This window comes from Macadamia integrifolia, unplaced genomic scaffold (assembly GCF_013358625.1).
Source record: "Macadamia integrifolia cultivar HAES 741 unplaced genomic scaffold, SCU_Mint_v3 scaffold_22A, whole genome shotgun sequence".
Lineage (NCBI taxonomy): Eukaryota > Viridiplantae > Streptophyta > Magnoliopsida > Proteales > Proteaceae > Macadamia > Macadamia integrifolia.
Genome location: NW_024870651.1, coordinates 439,200 through 452,249, shown reverse-complemented (window position 1 = coordinate 452,249; position 13,050 = coordinate 439,200). Strand labels below are relative to the sequence as shown.

Below are 13,050 nucleotides of genomic sequence, written 5' to 3'. Positions count from 1 at the left end.
TTTTTTTTTGGGTGCAAGAGGCCCACTAGAGCCATAGAAAGGACCCACAAAAGAGTCAGACAAAGGACCTGCGGAGGGGGCACAATGGTAGATCAAGAGGATCACAGCATCCATAACCTTCTTAAGAAGCAGGAAGATAAAGATGATAATAGTTCAGTGACTTAGAAGTTGGACTTGACTCCCTGATGCACTTCCCCAAGGAAGAAGTGCCTCCCACTATGGCAAGCCTGGATCGGCTGACATGGAAGTATTCCAATCCAAGGACCGTGGTAAAAAGGTCAAGGTGTAATATAGTTACCAAGAACCCCAGAATGAGAAAGAACAGATCAGGTCCTTGTATGAGAACATTCACATATAAGTCTGTGATGAACACGTAGATTCCACTAAGTCAACTGAACAATGCAATTAAAAGAGAGATAGTAAACAGTGAAGTTCAAGTATTCATCATAGGCCCAAACAAGATCGTTCTCTCGTACCAAAACTTGATCCGAACTCAGAGAGAGGAGCTAGTAAAGTTGTGAAATTCTGTTTTGTGAAATTTGATGGCTACAAAAGAAAGCCAGGTAGATACTGGCTTTAAAATTGACAGAGAAATCCCGCTTGGAAGTCGAAGCTCCACTGAAAATAGGGAATGGCGCAGGTGGGTGACTAAATATAGAATCGAAAAAGCCACAAAATCACAAAAAAAAAAAAAAAGGGCCAGCGAGAGAGCAAGCATATCGCACCCTTTTCTTTCAAAGTCCTCTAATTTAATTTAGTTTTTCCAGACATAGTTGTGTAATCCCCACTTTCATCGCTAGTCGTTTTCTTCGCACAAGCAAACAAACGCTGGCAACACCAATGATACCCATTACCTTTCCCTCTCTCTCTCTCTCTCTCTCTCTCTCTTTCCTCTCTCACCCATCTCTACCTCTCTCTTGCCCACCTCGACCACCTTCCCACTCTCTCCTCTTTCGCCGGACTTCTGACTTCTTATCCATCCCCAGATTCTGACGCAAACCCTTCACCTCCACCATTACCATCACTTCCATTATCCCAACCTAACTCAGTTCTCCCCACCACCACCACCCCCACCCCCACCATATGGGCCACCAGGCCCGTCGTGACTCTTTCATCGTTTCGCGTTTTGATGATGCGGAGGCCGAGCTCGACTGGCCCTTTGGCAAGGTGGAAGGCGTCGACCGGGAAGACCTTAGGGAAACGGCCTACGAGATTTTCTTCACGGCGTGCCGGTCTTCACCGGGTTTTGGGGGAAGGAATGCGATAAATCACTACAACACGGCGGCACAAGAGAGCTCGGAGGGAGGTGGCGGTGGCGGTGGGGTAGGGACAGCACCAAGGGCCAATGGGGGAGGCTTGGTGGGGATGAGTAGAATAAAGAGGGCTCTTGGGCTTAAGACGATAAAGCGGATGTCGCCTAGGAGAGCGGCGTCGTCTGTTGGGACGGCGAGCCCATCATCGCCGAGAGGGGTTAACTCTCCTAATATCTCATTATCGGCTCCACCACCTATGAGACCAAGACGGCCCATGACATCGGCGGAGATCATGAGGCAACAGATGAGGGTGTCCGAACAGAGCGATACTCGGCTAAGGAAGACGCTCATGAGGACCCTCGTCGGCCAGGTACGTGATGTACGTATGCAACAACTATTACATAACCCTTTTTTTTTTTTCATGAAAATGGTTCCTCGGAGTTTGGATCCACTGCATGTATGTTGACCTGAGCATACATATGAGGATATGATATTATCTCACTTACTGCCATTACAAAGGTGAAAAGGGATAAATATAGAAGCAAAAAGGATAGGTGTCGATACTCACATGTATGCCGAGGTGAACATACGAATTCAAATTCATCGTACACCATCTTGAGGTGTTTTTCTCAATGGAAAAGGCTCACCACATAATTCTAGGGATTCGCTTTTATTGTGGCTTGAGGAAAACTTGATCCTTAAATGTACATTGAATTAATTGGTGGTTTATGACCTTTTGCAATAAAAACTGAATAAAGAAAGCCAAATTTTAACTAGGATTGGATCCTTTAGCATATATATTCAATTCACTTGGATGTATATGTGAAAATCCGACACTTATTCTTTTTGTTTTCATATATATCCCTTTCCGGGTGAATGCACGTGGAGATGATCCATTCTCACAATTTTTATTCAATTTGATTTCAATTTCTCTAAAATTGAGTGCAAAAATCATACCAAACAGTTTGAACATTTAAAATAACTCTCAAAATTGAAATAAAAATCCAACGAAGGAGAGAGCCTAAGCCATATGATTATCAAAAAACTAAGCTTTAAGCATGTGTTCATTCGCCTAGTGGACAGAAATCCTTACCTATCATTGCTCAAGTCAGATGATTGTGAATTCGAGTGGCACGCCTCACTATTGTTTGTTAATCCGAAGGAAGTGCCGAATGGAGGTCGGCTGCTTATCGCTACCATAGAGCACTCGTTTTTATCATTTAAAAAATATATATATTAAACAGTTCATGATTAATGGAGGAGGCATTGTTGTCTAAATCCTATGTTCCTTGAATTCAACAGATGGGTCGACGAGCAGATACGATAATTATCCCTCTTGAGCTTCTTCGCCATCTGAAGCCAACAGAATTCAATGACTCCCACGAGTACCAGTTTTGGCAGAAGAGACAGTTCAAGATCCTAGAAGCAGGTCTCCTCCTATATCCTTCCATCCCAGTAGAGAGATCCAATTCCTTCGCCAAGCGTCTCCGAGACATCATCCGAGCAAGCGAGACCAAAACCATCGACACCGGCAAGAATTCTGAGACACTACGAACCCTCTGCAATTGCGTGGTCTCAATAGCTTGGCGCAGTGCCAAAGGATCACCTAACGATGCTTGTCACTGGGCTGATGGATATCCCCTCAATATCCATCTCTACCTTTCTCTTCTCAACTGCATCTTCGACCACAAGGATGAAACCCTCGTCCTCGATGAAATTGATGAGTTACTGGAGCTCATCAAGAAGACTTGGTCCACCCTAGGAATCAATAAGTTCATCCACAATGTTTGCTTCACATGGGTTTTATTTCAACAATACGTTTTGACTTCACAAACTGAACCAGACTTATTATGTGCTTCTCTTGCTATGTTGGCTGAAGTATCCACCGATGCCAAGAGGCCTGATCGAGATACTATGTATATGAAGATTTTGTCATCTGTGTTGATGTCGATGCAAGGATGGGCAGAGAAGAAGCTGTTAGATTATCATGAAAATTTCCCCAAGAATGTACTGGGGTTGATGGAGAATGTTCTTCCTCTGGCACTGTCGACTGCTAGGATTTTGGAAGAAGATGTGGCAAATCTCGCTGCTGTGGCTGTGCCGGAGAAATCCATTCTAGGGGGTGTGGATTCGACAGGGAATCGGGTTGATTATTATATAAGATCGTCCTTGAGGAATGCATTCGCCAAGGTCCGTAATTTATCTAAGCATTCACTCTGTTTGTTACAATGTTTCTAAGATTTATATTAAAGTGGGAGAGACATTCTTCTCTTATTCAATATTGGTTCTGTCTCTGTAGATTTTGGAGAATGTGAATGCCAAAGCTGCTGAAGTGGAAGTAGAGGCAAGTGAAGCTCTCCTTGATCTGGCTCAGGGAACAGAAGATTTAGCAACAAAGGAGAAGGAGACCTTCAGTCCCACTCTCAAGAGGTGGCACCCCATTGCAGCTGGAGTTGCTGCAGTGAGCCTCCATAATTGCTATGGTACGGTGTTGAAGCAATACTTGACAGGGGTAACCGTGCTCACCAATGAGACAATTCTGGTGTTGCATAGAGCTGGAAAGCTAGAGAAGGTTCTGGTTCAAATGGTGGTTGAAGATTCTGTGGACTGTGAAGATGGAGGCAAAGCAGTTGTAAGGGAAATGCAGCCCTTTGAAGTTGAATCCATCATCTCAGGTCTCTTAAAAAGTTGGGTTGATGATAGGTTAAAGAGAGGGAAGGAGAGTCTTCGTAGAGCTAAAGAAACTGAGGTTGGTGTTGCCTTATATGAGATACCTTTGGGAACTTAACCTAACCTTAGTATCTGTTATGTATTGTGATTTGAAAATTGATTAAAGGCTGTTTCTTTCTCTCAGACATGGAATCCCAAGTCCAAAACAGAGCCATACGCACAATCAGCAGTGGAGCTAATGAGGTTATGCAAGGAAACTGTGGATGAATTCTTTGATATCCCAATTGGAATTTCTGATGATCTTCTGCAAGATGTGTCCGATGGCATAGAACTTCTCTTCCAAGACTATGCTAACTTTGTTGCATCATGTGGTAAGCCTTCCTGTGCTTAGTTGAGAAAGGTCTAGTATCAAAGGAGTTACATAATAACGGTTATATGTTGTTCAGGGTCAAAGCAAAGCTATATTCCTGCACTTCCCCCTCTAACCAGATGCAATAGAGGCTCAAAATTTCACCAGTTTTGGAGGAAAGCAATGCCTTGCAAATCTGGAACAGAGGATTTGCAGCAAGGAGGAACCACTGAAGGTCTCCATCCACGGCCCTCCACAAGCCGTGGGACACAACGCCTCTACATTAGGCTCAACACTCTTCACTACCTCCTCGCTCACCTCCACTCCTTGGACAAGACCCTCTCCCTCGTCCCTCATTCAAACTCAATGCCCCGCAATGGCTTCTCTGGCAACCGCCGCCACTTTTCCACTACTAGCTCTTCATACTTGGACCTCGCCCGCTCCTCCATTCAAACGGCAACTCAACATGTCTCAGAGGTGGCAGCTTTCCGTCTCATCTTCCTTGATTCAAAATGTGTCTTCTACGAAAGCCTCTATGTGGGTGATGTTGTGAATGCTCGTATACGTCCTGCACTGCGCACACTCAAGCAGAATCTCACACTCTTAGCTGCAATCCTCACTGATCGGGCACAACCCTTGGCACTGAAAGAAGTGATGAGAGCATCTTTTGAGGCCTACCTCATGGTACTTCTCGCAGGGGGAAGTTCTCGGGTCTTCTCTAGGATGGATCATGATATGATTGTAGAGGATTTCGAGAGTCTCAAGCGTATATTTTGCACCTGCGGCGAGGGACTAGTGGCAGAAAATGTGGTGGAGAAGGAGTCAGAGACAGTGGAAGGAGTGGTGGCATTGATGGGTCAGTCAACAGAACAATTGGTGGAGGACTTCAGCATTGTGGCTTGTGAAGCAAGTGGGTTAGGGGTGGTGACTTCAGGGCTGAAGTTGCCAATGCCCCCAACTACAGGGAGGTGGAACAGAGCTGACCCAAATACGATCTTGAGGGTACTGTGCCATAGGAATGACAGCACGGCTAATAGATTCCTGAAGAGGACATTTCAATTGGCAAAGAGGAGATGAAATGTTGTTGGGTTTGATTTCTTGGGTGGCTTAGCACTTAGAATCATCATCATCAACAATAACGTCAACAACGAAGGTGCAATTGTTTTTAACTGTTGGTTACCATTCCTCTCTCCCTCCATGCACAAAAGAAGAAAACAAGAACAAGAGAAGGTGGAGGGAGATTCATTTTATATTATAAAACTTGTAAACTTCTCAATGAGGTTGGTATCATGATTTCTCGTTGGGGTTCCAGAAAGCTTTGTACAATTCTCTCTCTCTTAGATTTGGTAGCACCAAGGCAGAGTGTTCATACCTTACCCAAAAAAAAAAAAAGGCAGAGTGTTCATACATATCAATATTTGTTTCACTTTTGTAAAACTGATGGAAGGAAAGTTAGTTGTGCCAATGGATTGAGCTGCATTCTTTTATGTTTTTGACTATGTGGAACTTCATCAAACAACTAATCCCCCCTCCACTTTCTACCAAACCATGTAGTTTGGCCAAGCTTTGTCTCCTCGTCTCAGTAGCATGATTATGATATGGAGATTTAAGGCCAATTTTCATTACCTGGTATAAAATTGTAGATTATTATTATTATTATTATTATTATTTTTTTTTTTTAAACCCTCTACAAATGTATTTGTATATGAACTTGCCATAGACTGATCAGAAATGTATCTGTACTTTTCCATAAACTGATCATCAGCTGTTGCCAACATGGACTATATTTTGTTGTACAGTAATGTAACTAAACCACTGGCTCCTCTTGCCTGGAGACTATATATGTTGACATTTGATCTTCTCTGAGCGCTTCCACTGGTCCAGAGATCTCAACTTTGTATACATAGAACTTGGTCACGATCAGAAAGAAGATGAAATTTAATATGTTTAGTACAGTGAAGAATGCGTAGTAATAATCTAAATGAGAGGCATTGAGGTTATTTAGAATCCATCCTTTGTGTCCATCTGATCTCTTGGTGATGTGAGACACAGTTGAGAGAAGGAAACTGCTAAGGAAGTTGCCCACCCCCAAACTTGTCATGGCATAAGAAGTCCCCAAACTCTTCATACTTTCAGGTGCCTGGTCGTAGAAGAATTCAATCTTCGCTACCTCCAAAAATGAATCGGCAGTTCCCATAAGTGCAAATTGAGGTAGTAAAATGAATATGGATAAAGGAATTGTCCCTGCACTTTCAACCAGACCATGTTGTCTGGCCACACTTAGCCTCCTCCTCTCAGTTAGAGATGCAATTAGCATGATTATAATGTGAAGAATCAAGCCAATCCCCATTCGTTGGAGGAGTGTAATGCCCCTTGGATTCTTGGTCCACCTCCTCATAATTTTAACGAAGAACCGATCATATAATACTACGCAGACAAGCATCGATATTGTAACAAATGCAGCTAAGCTGGCTGGGGGTATATGGAAGCTCCCTATACTAGTGTCCAGGGTGGTACCTTGCTTGACGAAAAGGGTGTTAATCTGAGCAACCATTGTGCTTGGAACAAATGTAGCTAATAAAATTGGGATCATACACAGGATTTGCTTTGTCTCCTCCACTTGGGTAACTGAGCATAGCATCCATGGGGAGTTTGAACCTGTTCTTACAGAGGCCTTGTTGAGAAACCTGCATGATACATACATAAAGTATGGTGTTTAATTAGAAGAAAACTAATAAAGCAGTCACTGTATAGGCCTTTTAGCAATAACTTTAATACCAACCTTAAGGTATTTGTAGAATCAATTCTAAACTTCCCTTTAGATGCATATTCTTCCAAGTCGAACTCATAGAGTTCTTTAGGGTCAGGAGGGATAGATATTTCCCATTTCCTAACTGCAGCCACAATGACCCTGGCCATTCTAGTGAAGGGACTTCCTGTCGGCAGTCTGTGCCTGTAAAAGGGTGTACCAGCAAGAAAGATCAACACAGATATTGCCAACCCAATTGTTGGGAGCCCATAACCAAGAGTCCAGCCCACATTGTCTTGAATGTACACTAGGAAAGTGTTGGCAAAGAGGGTCCCAAAGAAGATGCTAAACATCCACCAATTGAAGAAGGAGAGCTTATGGATCTTCTCCTTCGGATCGAAAATGTCGAACTGGTCAGCGCCGATGGTTGAGATGTTGGGCTTGGTACCACCAGTCCCAATCGCGAGTATGTATAGTGCAGAGTAGAATACACCCAATTGTAACTTTGAACCCTGCTTGCATTTTGTTACATCTATTTGGTTGCAAGGAGGGGGTCTTAGTGCTGGTAGTGAAACAGCTAGTGTTAGCAAACACATGCCCTGCAATCAACAGACAAAATTTTTGGTTTAGTTTGGTGGCCCATAAATTGAGTCCAAAGGCCATGTTTTGGGCTTGGGCCAGTAATAACCCAACCTCTCTGCCACAGCTTGACCCAGGACAGAAGAAGGCTAACTTAAAGATTTGCATTTAAAGGGTCCAACTACTTAAGATGCTCAATCAAATCCCAGAAGAATAGTTTTAGTGAAAGCCAGAACTACCAACAACTTGGTCTGCTGCAGTAGTTCAGAAGTCCTGATTCTTTCTTTTTCATGAATACTATATAGTATATCTCTCTGATTGATTCCCACCATTAAGGCCAACCCACCCATCAACCTTCTGCAATAACTGGATAGTTTATCTAGTGAAAGCTATAAAGTTTCTACAGCTTGATCTGCTCCAGTACTTAAGTGGCTCCCATTCTTTTTTTTTTTCATTCTTGAATACTATATAGTATCTCCCATCTCTCATTTATTCCCACCATTAATGCCACCACCCATCAACCTAGCACAAGATTTGAACGCACCCTTAAATTAATCCCAATTGTTAGGTTCCACCCGAAAGGGTGAAGTAATAATCCCACAGTAACCCGATGTGATATAAGTACTTGGGCACCCTATCCTTGACAGCTAGCCTTTAAATCCTGTGATTATGAAGGTCAAAAAAAGAGGTGGGAGAAGATACCGAGAGATAAATGGCAGAAGCAATGACAAAGGTCCGATAGCGACCGAGATGGGCATCAGCCATGTAGGCGCCGAGGATCGGAGTCATCCATATGGTGCCGGTCCAGTTGGTGACATTGTTGGAAGAGGTAACAGTGCCCTGGTGGAGCTTCCTTGTTAAGTACAGCACCAGATTTGATGCTATTCCGTAGTAGGCCATCCTCTCAAATACTTCATACACTTCAAAGCCCAGAACCAAATCAAAAATTAAAAACTAAAGTTAAATAGTATTCAAAGTTTGTTGGCTTAATTAATTAAAGCTTAATGGAAACTAATGAACGGACAAAGGGTGAAAGAGGAAAAGGAAAAAATGGGTGATGGGTAAGAGTATTGTGTCGGTACCCTGAAGTCAAAACCTGTTATCTAATGGTTTGTTATCATGGTAATGGACATTTAAAACATAATTAAAAAACCAAAAATGGTCTACTAAGCTCTGGCTGCAATGGATGATTGGTGAGATAAGTGGAGCAACCACTCAAGATGGTGAAAGATTCTTTGAGATATATGGGACTACGATTAACCAGTTGTGCCAGTATAGTAATGACCGCGCGCCTCTTGAAGAATGAGTCGGATTAATAAGCAGTGGCTTGGTTAAAGGAGGATATTGAAGATATAGCGAAGAGTCTTCATAGGATAATTGTCACTGTTTATGGCCCAGAATCTAAATGATCTATCCATGATTAGGAATAAACTTGGGTGAAACTAAGTAGATGTCTCAGCGGATGGATGTGTTGTGATTAAAGATGAAATGCCACTCAAACCTAGAGCTAGCTGGTTTTCTCTGAGATGTGTTGAAGCACAACAGTTGACTGGACATCTACAGTTGCAATGCATATAAAAATGGAAGTTAAGACATATGAGGGTGGCCCCTATAAGATTTTCTTTGGATACCACCATAGTAGTTCCTAGTACTCAAAAGATGTCCATTGTAAGAGGGATAGCTTGATGGAAACACAGAGAGAGAAAGAGAGAGAGAGAGAGAGAGAGATACCAACAACAAAGGAGCAAGCAGTCCATCCACCTCTCTTGGATCTAAGAACGGGACTTCCTTTGAGATCAACAGTTCCATCCTGTGTGAACTCGCGACGCCCTGTTTCCCCAGCCATGGCCTTTTGTGATGGATGACTACACTTGGCTACTCTGCCCAGCCCTGTCCATCTTATTTATACACTTCCTTAAAGAATCATTTTTTTCTTCTTTTCTTTTCTTTGGATGCTTAATGGTTTATGATATAATGACAGGAATGCCATCCATATTAAGCTTGAATAGTTGAATTTGATCCTGCAAGCGTGGAAAATTGGAACTAACAAAGGAAAGGTCATTAGTAAGTCACATCGCTTCCATGTGTCCATCTCTTCAGGCAAGAGGAGAGAGAGAGACATAAATGAGAATACCAAGGAGAAGAGAGATAGACACAAAGAGTGCTTATATATGCCGTACTTTTAAATAGAGAGCCACTTTCCTCCTAATACTCTTTATGTCTATCTTTTTCCTCTTCATATGAAATAATTTTATTTGATGTACTCGCATATAGTATTTGCTTAAAGAATCCTTTTCTTTTTTATATTAATGGGATTCAGTATCTACAATCTACACTAATGGAATACAAGATCTACATACCAACGCTTTAGATTGACATCTCCCGCACTCAACTAATGCACACACAGGCAAGGGGTGTTGATCGGTTTAGGGTATACATTATCTGATAGGAGAGAGAAGTGTGAGAATGTTTTTCCATGTCATTGTGAGTCAATTTATCTTCTTTATAACATTGTGAGAGATTGGGATTCCTTGTAGTGCTACAGGGCGTGTAACGCAAATTTAAGGGTTGAGAGTCATAGCCCAAGGTGCTCCCAACCTTAGAATCTATAGTATCGGACGTGTAGCCCTACAGAGTAACTGGTTCCCATTGTGAACCCCTCGGTTGACAAAGATGTTTTTCGCATAATTAATGTGGCACGAGGGATTCTTTCCCACACGGTTGGCATCGGCGTCCTCTCTCCCTAATGATAAAAAGTCTAGAGAGAGACATTTTCAGAGTCCCAATCCTTCTGTGCGGTGCAATCAATGTAAGGTCAGTGCGCAAGTGGTCCAGTTGAGCAAAAATGGGCCAGCCCGGCTGCACAGAAGGACTCGGATGAAGGAATATTCTTGTATAGATCCCACAACACTTGGCAAGCAATGAAGTCACGGATGGACTATGAACCTAGCTATGTTGAATTGACTTTTGTTTTAGAGTCAAAACACTTTATATAAAAACCAAGGAACAAACTTGGTTTAAGAAAAAGAAAAAAAGATTAAATTTAGACTTTGCATAGAGGGACATGTATTTTTTCTTGTGGAGGGGAGGTTTAAGAGAGAAACAAGTAAATCAATAATTGGATTATTACGAAGTTAGATCTTCTCTCGGATCATAATTTTTTGTAATAATTTCACACCATTTAAGAAGTGTGGAACCTACACCCAATGGATGACGTGAGATTATTGGAGATCATAATCAAAGAGAGGATTCAAGCTAATGATTTTTCTCTTATTTTGTTTTTTTGATGAGGTTCACCACTCTATCATCCTAGGGTTTCCAAATCCCTCTAGAGTTTTAATACTTTCTCAAAAAAATCCTGATGATACACCCTAAAAGCATAAGAAAACATGTTTTTTTTTTTTAATTATTTTCTTTTCTGTTCTTTTCTGAACATCCAAACATAGACTTGGTGAAACTTTTGCTGAACCCAAGTCTTCTGAGCCAACTACTAGCTACAGACATATACACCTTATCCTTTTAAACAAAAGTCAAGAGTGTTCAAAAGAGTATTAATATCATATAACAGAACAAGCAACTCCCACACCCTTTCCTTGCTTTCTTGCTTTAGTCATTCCTGCAATTGTTGATTACCTAACCTGACCTCTATTTATTGTCATCCCTGCTCCCTAATCTACTGCAACCCTATCAAAAATATCTGGTGGATTCCTTGGAACACCATAATCCATATAGGCACTAAAAAACTTGGAATTAAACAATATCACATAAGCCCACCCAACAGCCCTTGAGTATGGATTAAAACAACTAGCACAAATAAGAATAGGGTATTTGCCTTCGGTAATTTGTGAAAGAAAGCTCTTTATGGTGATCAGATATACCTCAATACTTTCAATGTGCAACATATTAGATTCATAAATCCATTTTGGTATAATTTGAACTAATTTAAGAGGGTTAGGATTAACATGACTGAAAATACATTTATTCTTTTTGAAAGCCAAATGAAATATGTGTCTATCTCTTTCCTTAAGTTCTTTTTTTTTTTTTTTTTTTTCTTCTCTTTTCTTGACAACCAAACTAATCCTAATAAAGAAAAATATCAAGGTTTGAATGGAAGAAGATTGAAGGAATTTAGTACGAAAAGGTCCACCAACCCAAATTCTTTTGGAAGGCATAAGAAAAAGGTGAATGCCAATCAATTTCAACTTCTCTATGACAGAAAACACAACAATCATCAATATTTAAGATTTTTTTTTTAATTTTTTTGGTAGAATATATTTAAGAAATTAGATATCCTTCCCTTCGTGGCCAAACCTTCCAATACATCTTTTTTCTTTTCATGAAATTCCTCCTAATGGACCTAAATGTCATTGATAATCAAATCAGGCCGTTCAAATTGGCATTTGGCTAATGCATCTCGATAAATTTAGTGAATATGTGAGAGGTTAATGGAATTGGGTCTTTTAAGAATCATATTCTTGATTTTTTTAAGATTAAAGAGGAGAGAATAAGATCTCAAAAGGAACCGAAAAAACGAGACTGAACAAATTGACACCTTTTCTTTATTTTTTATGATTTTTGGGTTAGGATAGATGGAAGGGGACCATAAGAGTGTGAATGAAAAATGAATGAATGCAAGTAGGAAGTAGGAAGTAGGAAGTAGGAAGTAGGAAGCAGCTCACTTCAGAGTGTGTCAGGGACTTGAAAAACAATATGCATCCAATTACTACTATCAAGGACCACACAGCCATGCGACTATGGGCCCTCTCACCATATTGTCAATGTTAACAGAACAATAGGGCCGTTATACTCCAACGAAACTTGTTGAAGAGATGAAATATAATTAAAGTATATTTTTTTTTATGAGAGGTTGAATCGATCATCAGAAGAAGAATTAAACCAAAATTTAGGATATATTCTGAAAAAATGAAACTTCCATGAAAGAGAAAGCAAATGAAACATTTTCATAAATCAATTCAAACCGAAATTAAACCAATTGACACCCTTATCTTAATTATTATTATTATTATTGGGTTAAGATGGATGGAGTGGGACTAATTGTAAGTGAATGAATGAATGAATGCAAGTAGGAAGTAGGAGGTAGCTCCCTACAGAGTGTGTCAAGGACTTGAAAGTAAATGTCTCAGGTACCACACAACCATGAAACTGAGGGTCCCTCCACGTATACTATTGTCAATGCTATATTGTCATAGGTCTCTCTTCCTTCCAGTTGGCTGTCGGTCCATGAGTGTGCAATGAGAAAACTATGGAAGAGATAATAACTATGAGAACTGTCGGAGTCGAAGTCCTATTCCATTCTGGATCCAGATCCTCTCCAGCGCAGTTGGGCATCAGTACCTATCCGATGACTGGGAATATTCATCGTGTGGAAAAGGATCTGGGTCGCATTCCATGGGACGCTCCTCCGCCACTTGCTGAGAGGACCAAATCAA

At 41.1% G+C, this 13,050-nt stretch overlaps 2 protein-coding genes across 4 annotated transcripts; one reads left to right on the top strand and one right to left on the bottom strand.

Moving 5' to 3' along the window:
• Window positions 1–937: 937 nt before the first annotated feature.
• Window positions 938–5,737, top strand: LOC122071466 (protein unc-13 homolog). 3 transcript variants are annotated; one of them, XM_042635826.1, is made up of 5 exons: window positions 938–1,623; window positions 2,556–3,443; window positions 3,553–4,002; window positions 4,108–4,294; window positions 4,370–5,737. In XM_042635826.1, the coding sequence occupies exons 1-5, from the start codon at window positions 1,084–1,086 to the stop codon at window positions 5,347–5,349; spliced, it is 3,045 nt and encodes a 1,014-aa protein (XP_042491760.1). In that variant the 5' UTR covers window positions 938–1,083; the 3' UTR covers window positions 5,350–5,737. The 3 variants fall into 3 exon arrangements, with proteins under 3 accessions (XP_042491760.1, XP_042491759.1, XP_042491761.1); XM_042635825.1 differs by having other exon boundaries at window positions 938–1,632; XM_042635827.1 differs by lacking the exon at window positions 938–1,623 and adding an exon at window positions 2,313–2,431.
• A 257-nt stretch (window positions 5,738–5,994) lies between these two features.
• LOC122071467 (protein NRT1/ PTR FAMILY 5.2-like) lies at window positions 5,995–9,686 on the bottom strand. The gene is made up of 4 exons (XM_042635828.1): window positions 9,332–9,686; window positions 8,303–8,520; window positions 7,055–7,620; window positions 5,995–6,959 (listed from the first exon to the last, which is right to left on the bottom strand). Exons 1-4 carry the CDS (start codon window positions 9,444–9,446, stop codon window positions 6,080–6,082), a joined length of 1,779 nt encoding a protein of 592 aa, XP_042491762.1. The 5' UTR covers window positions 9,447–9,686; the 3' UTR covers window positions 5,995–6,079.
• Window positions 9,687–13,050: the final 3,364 nt, after the last annotated feature.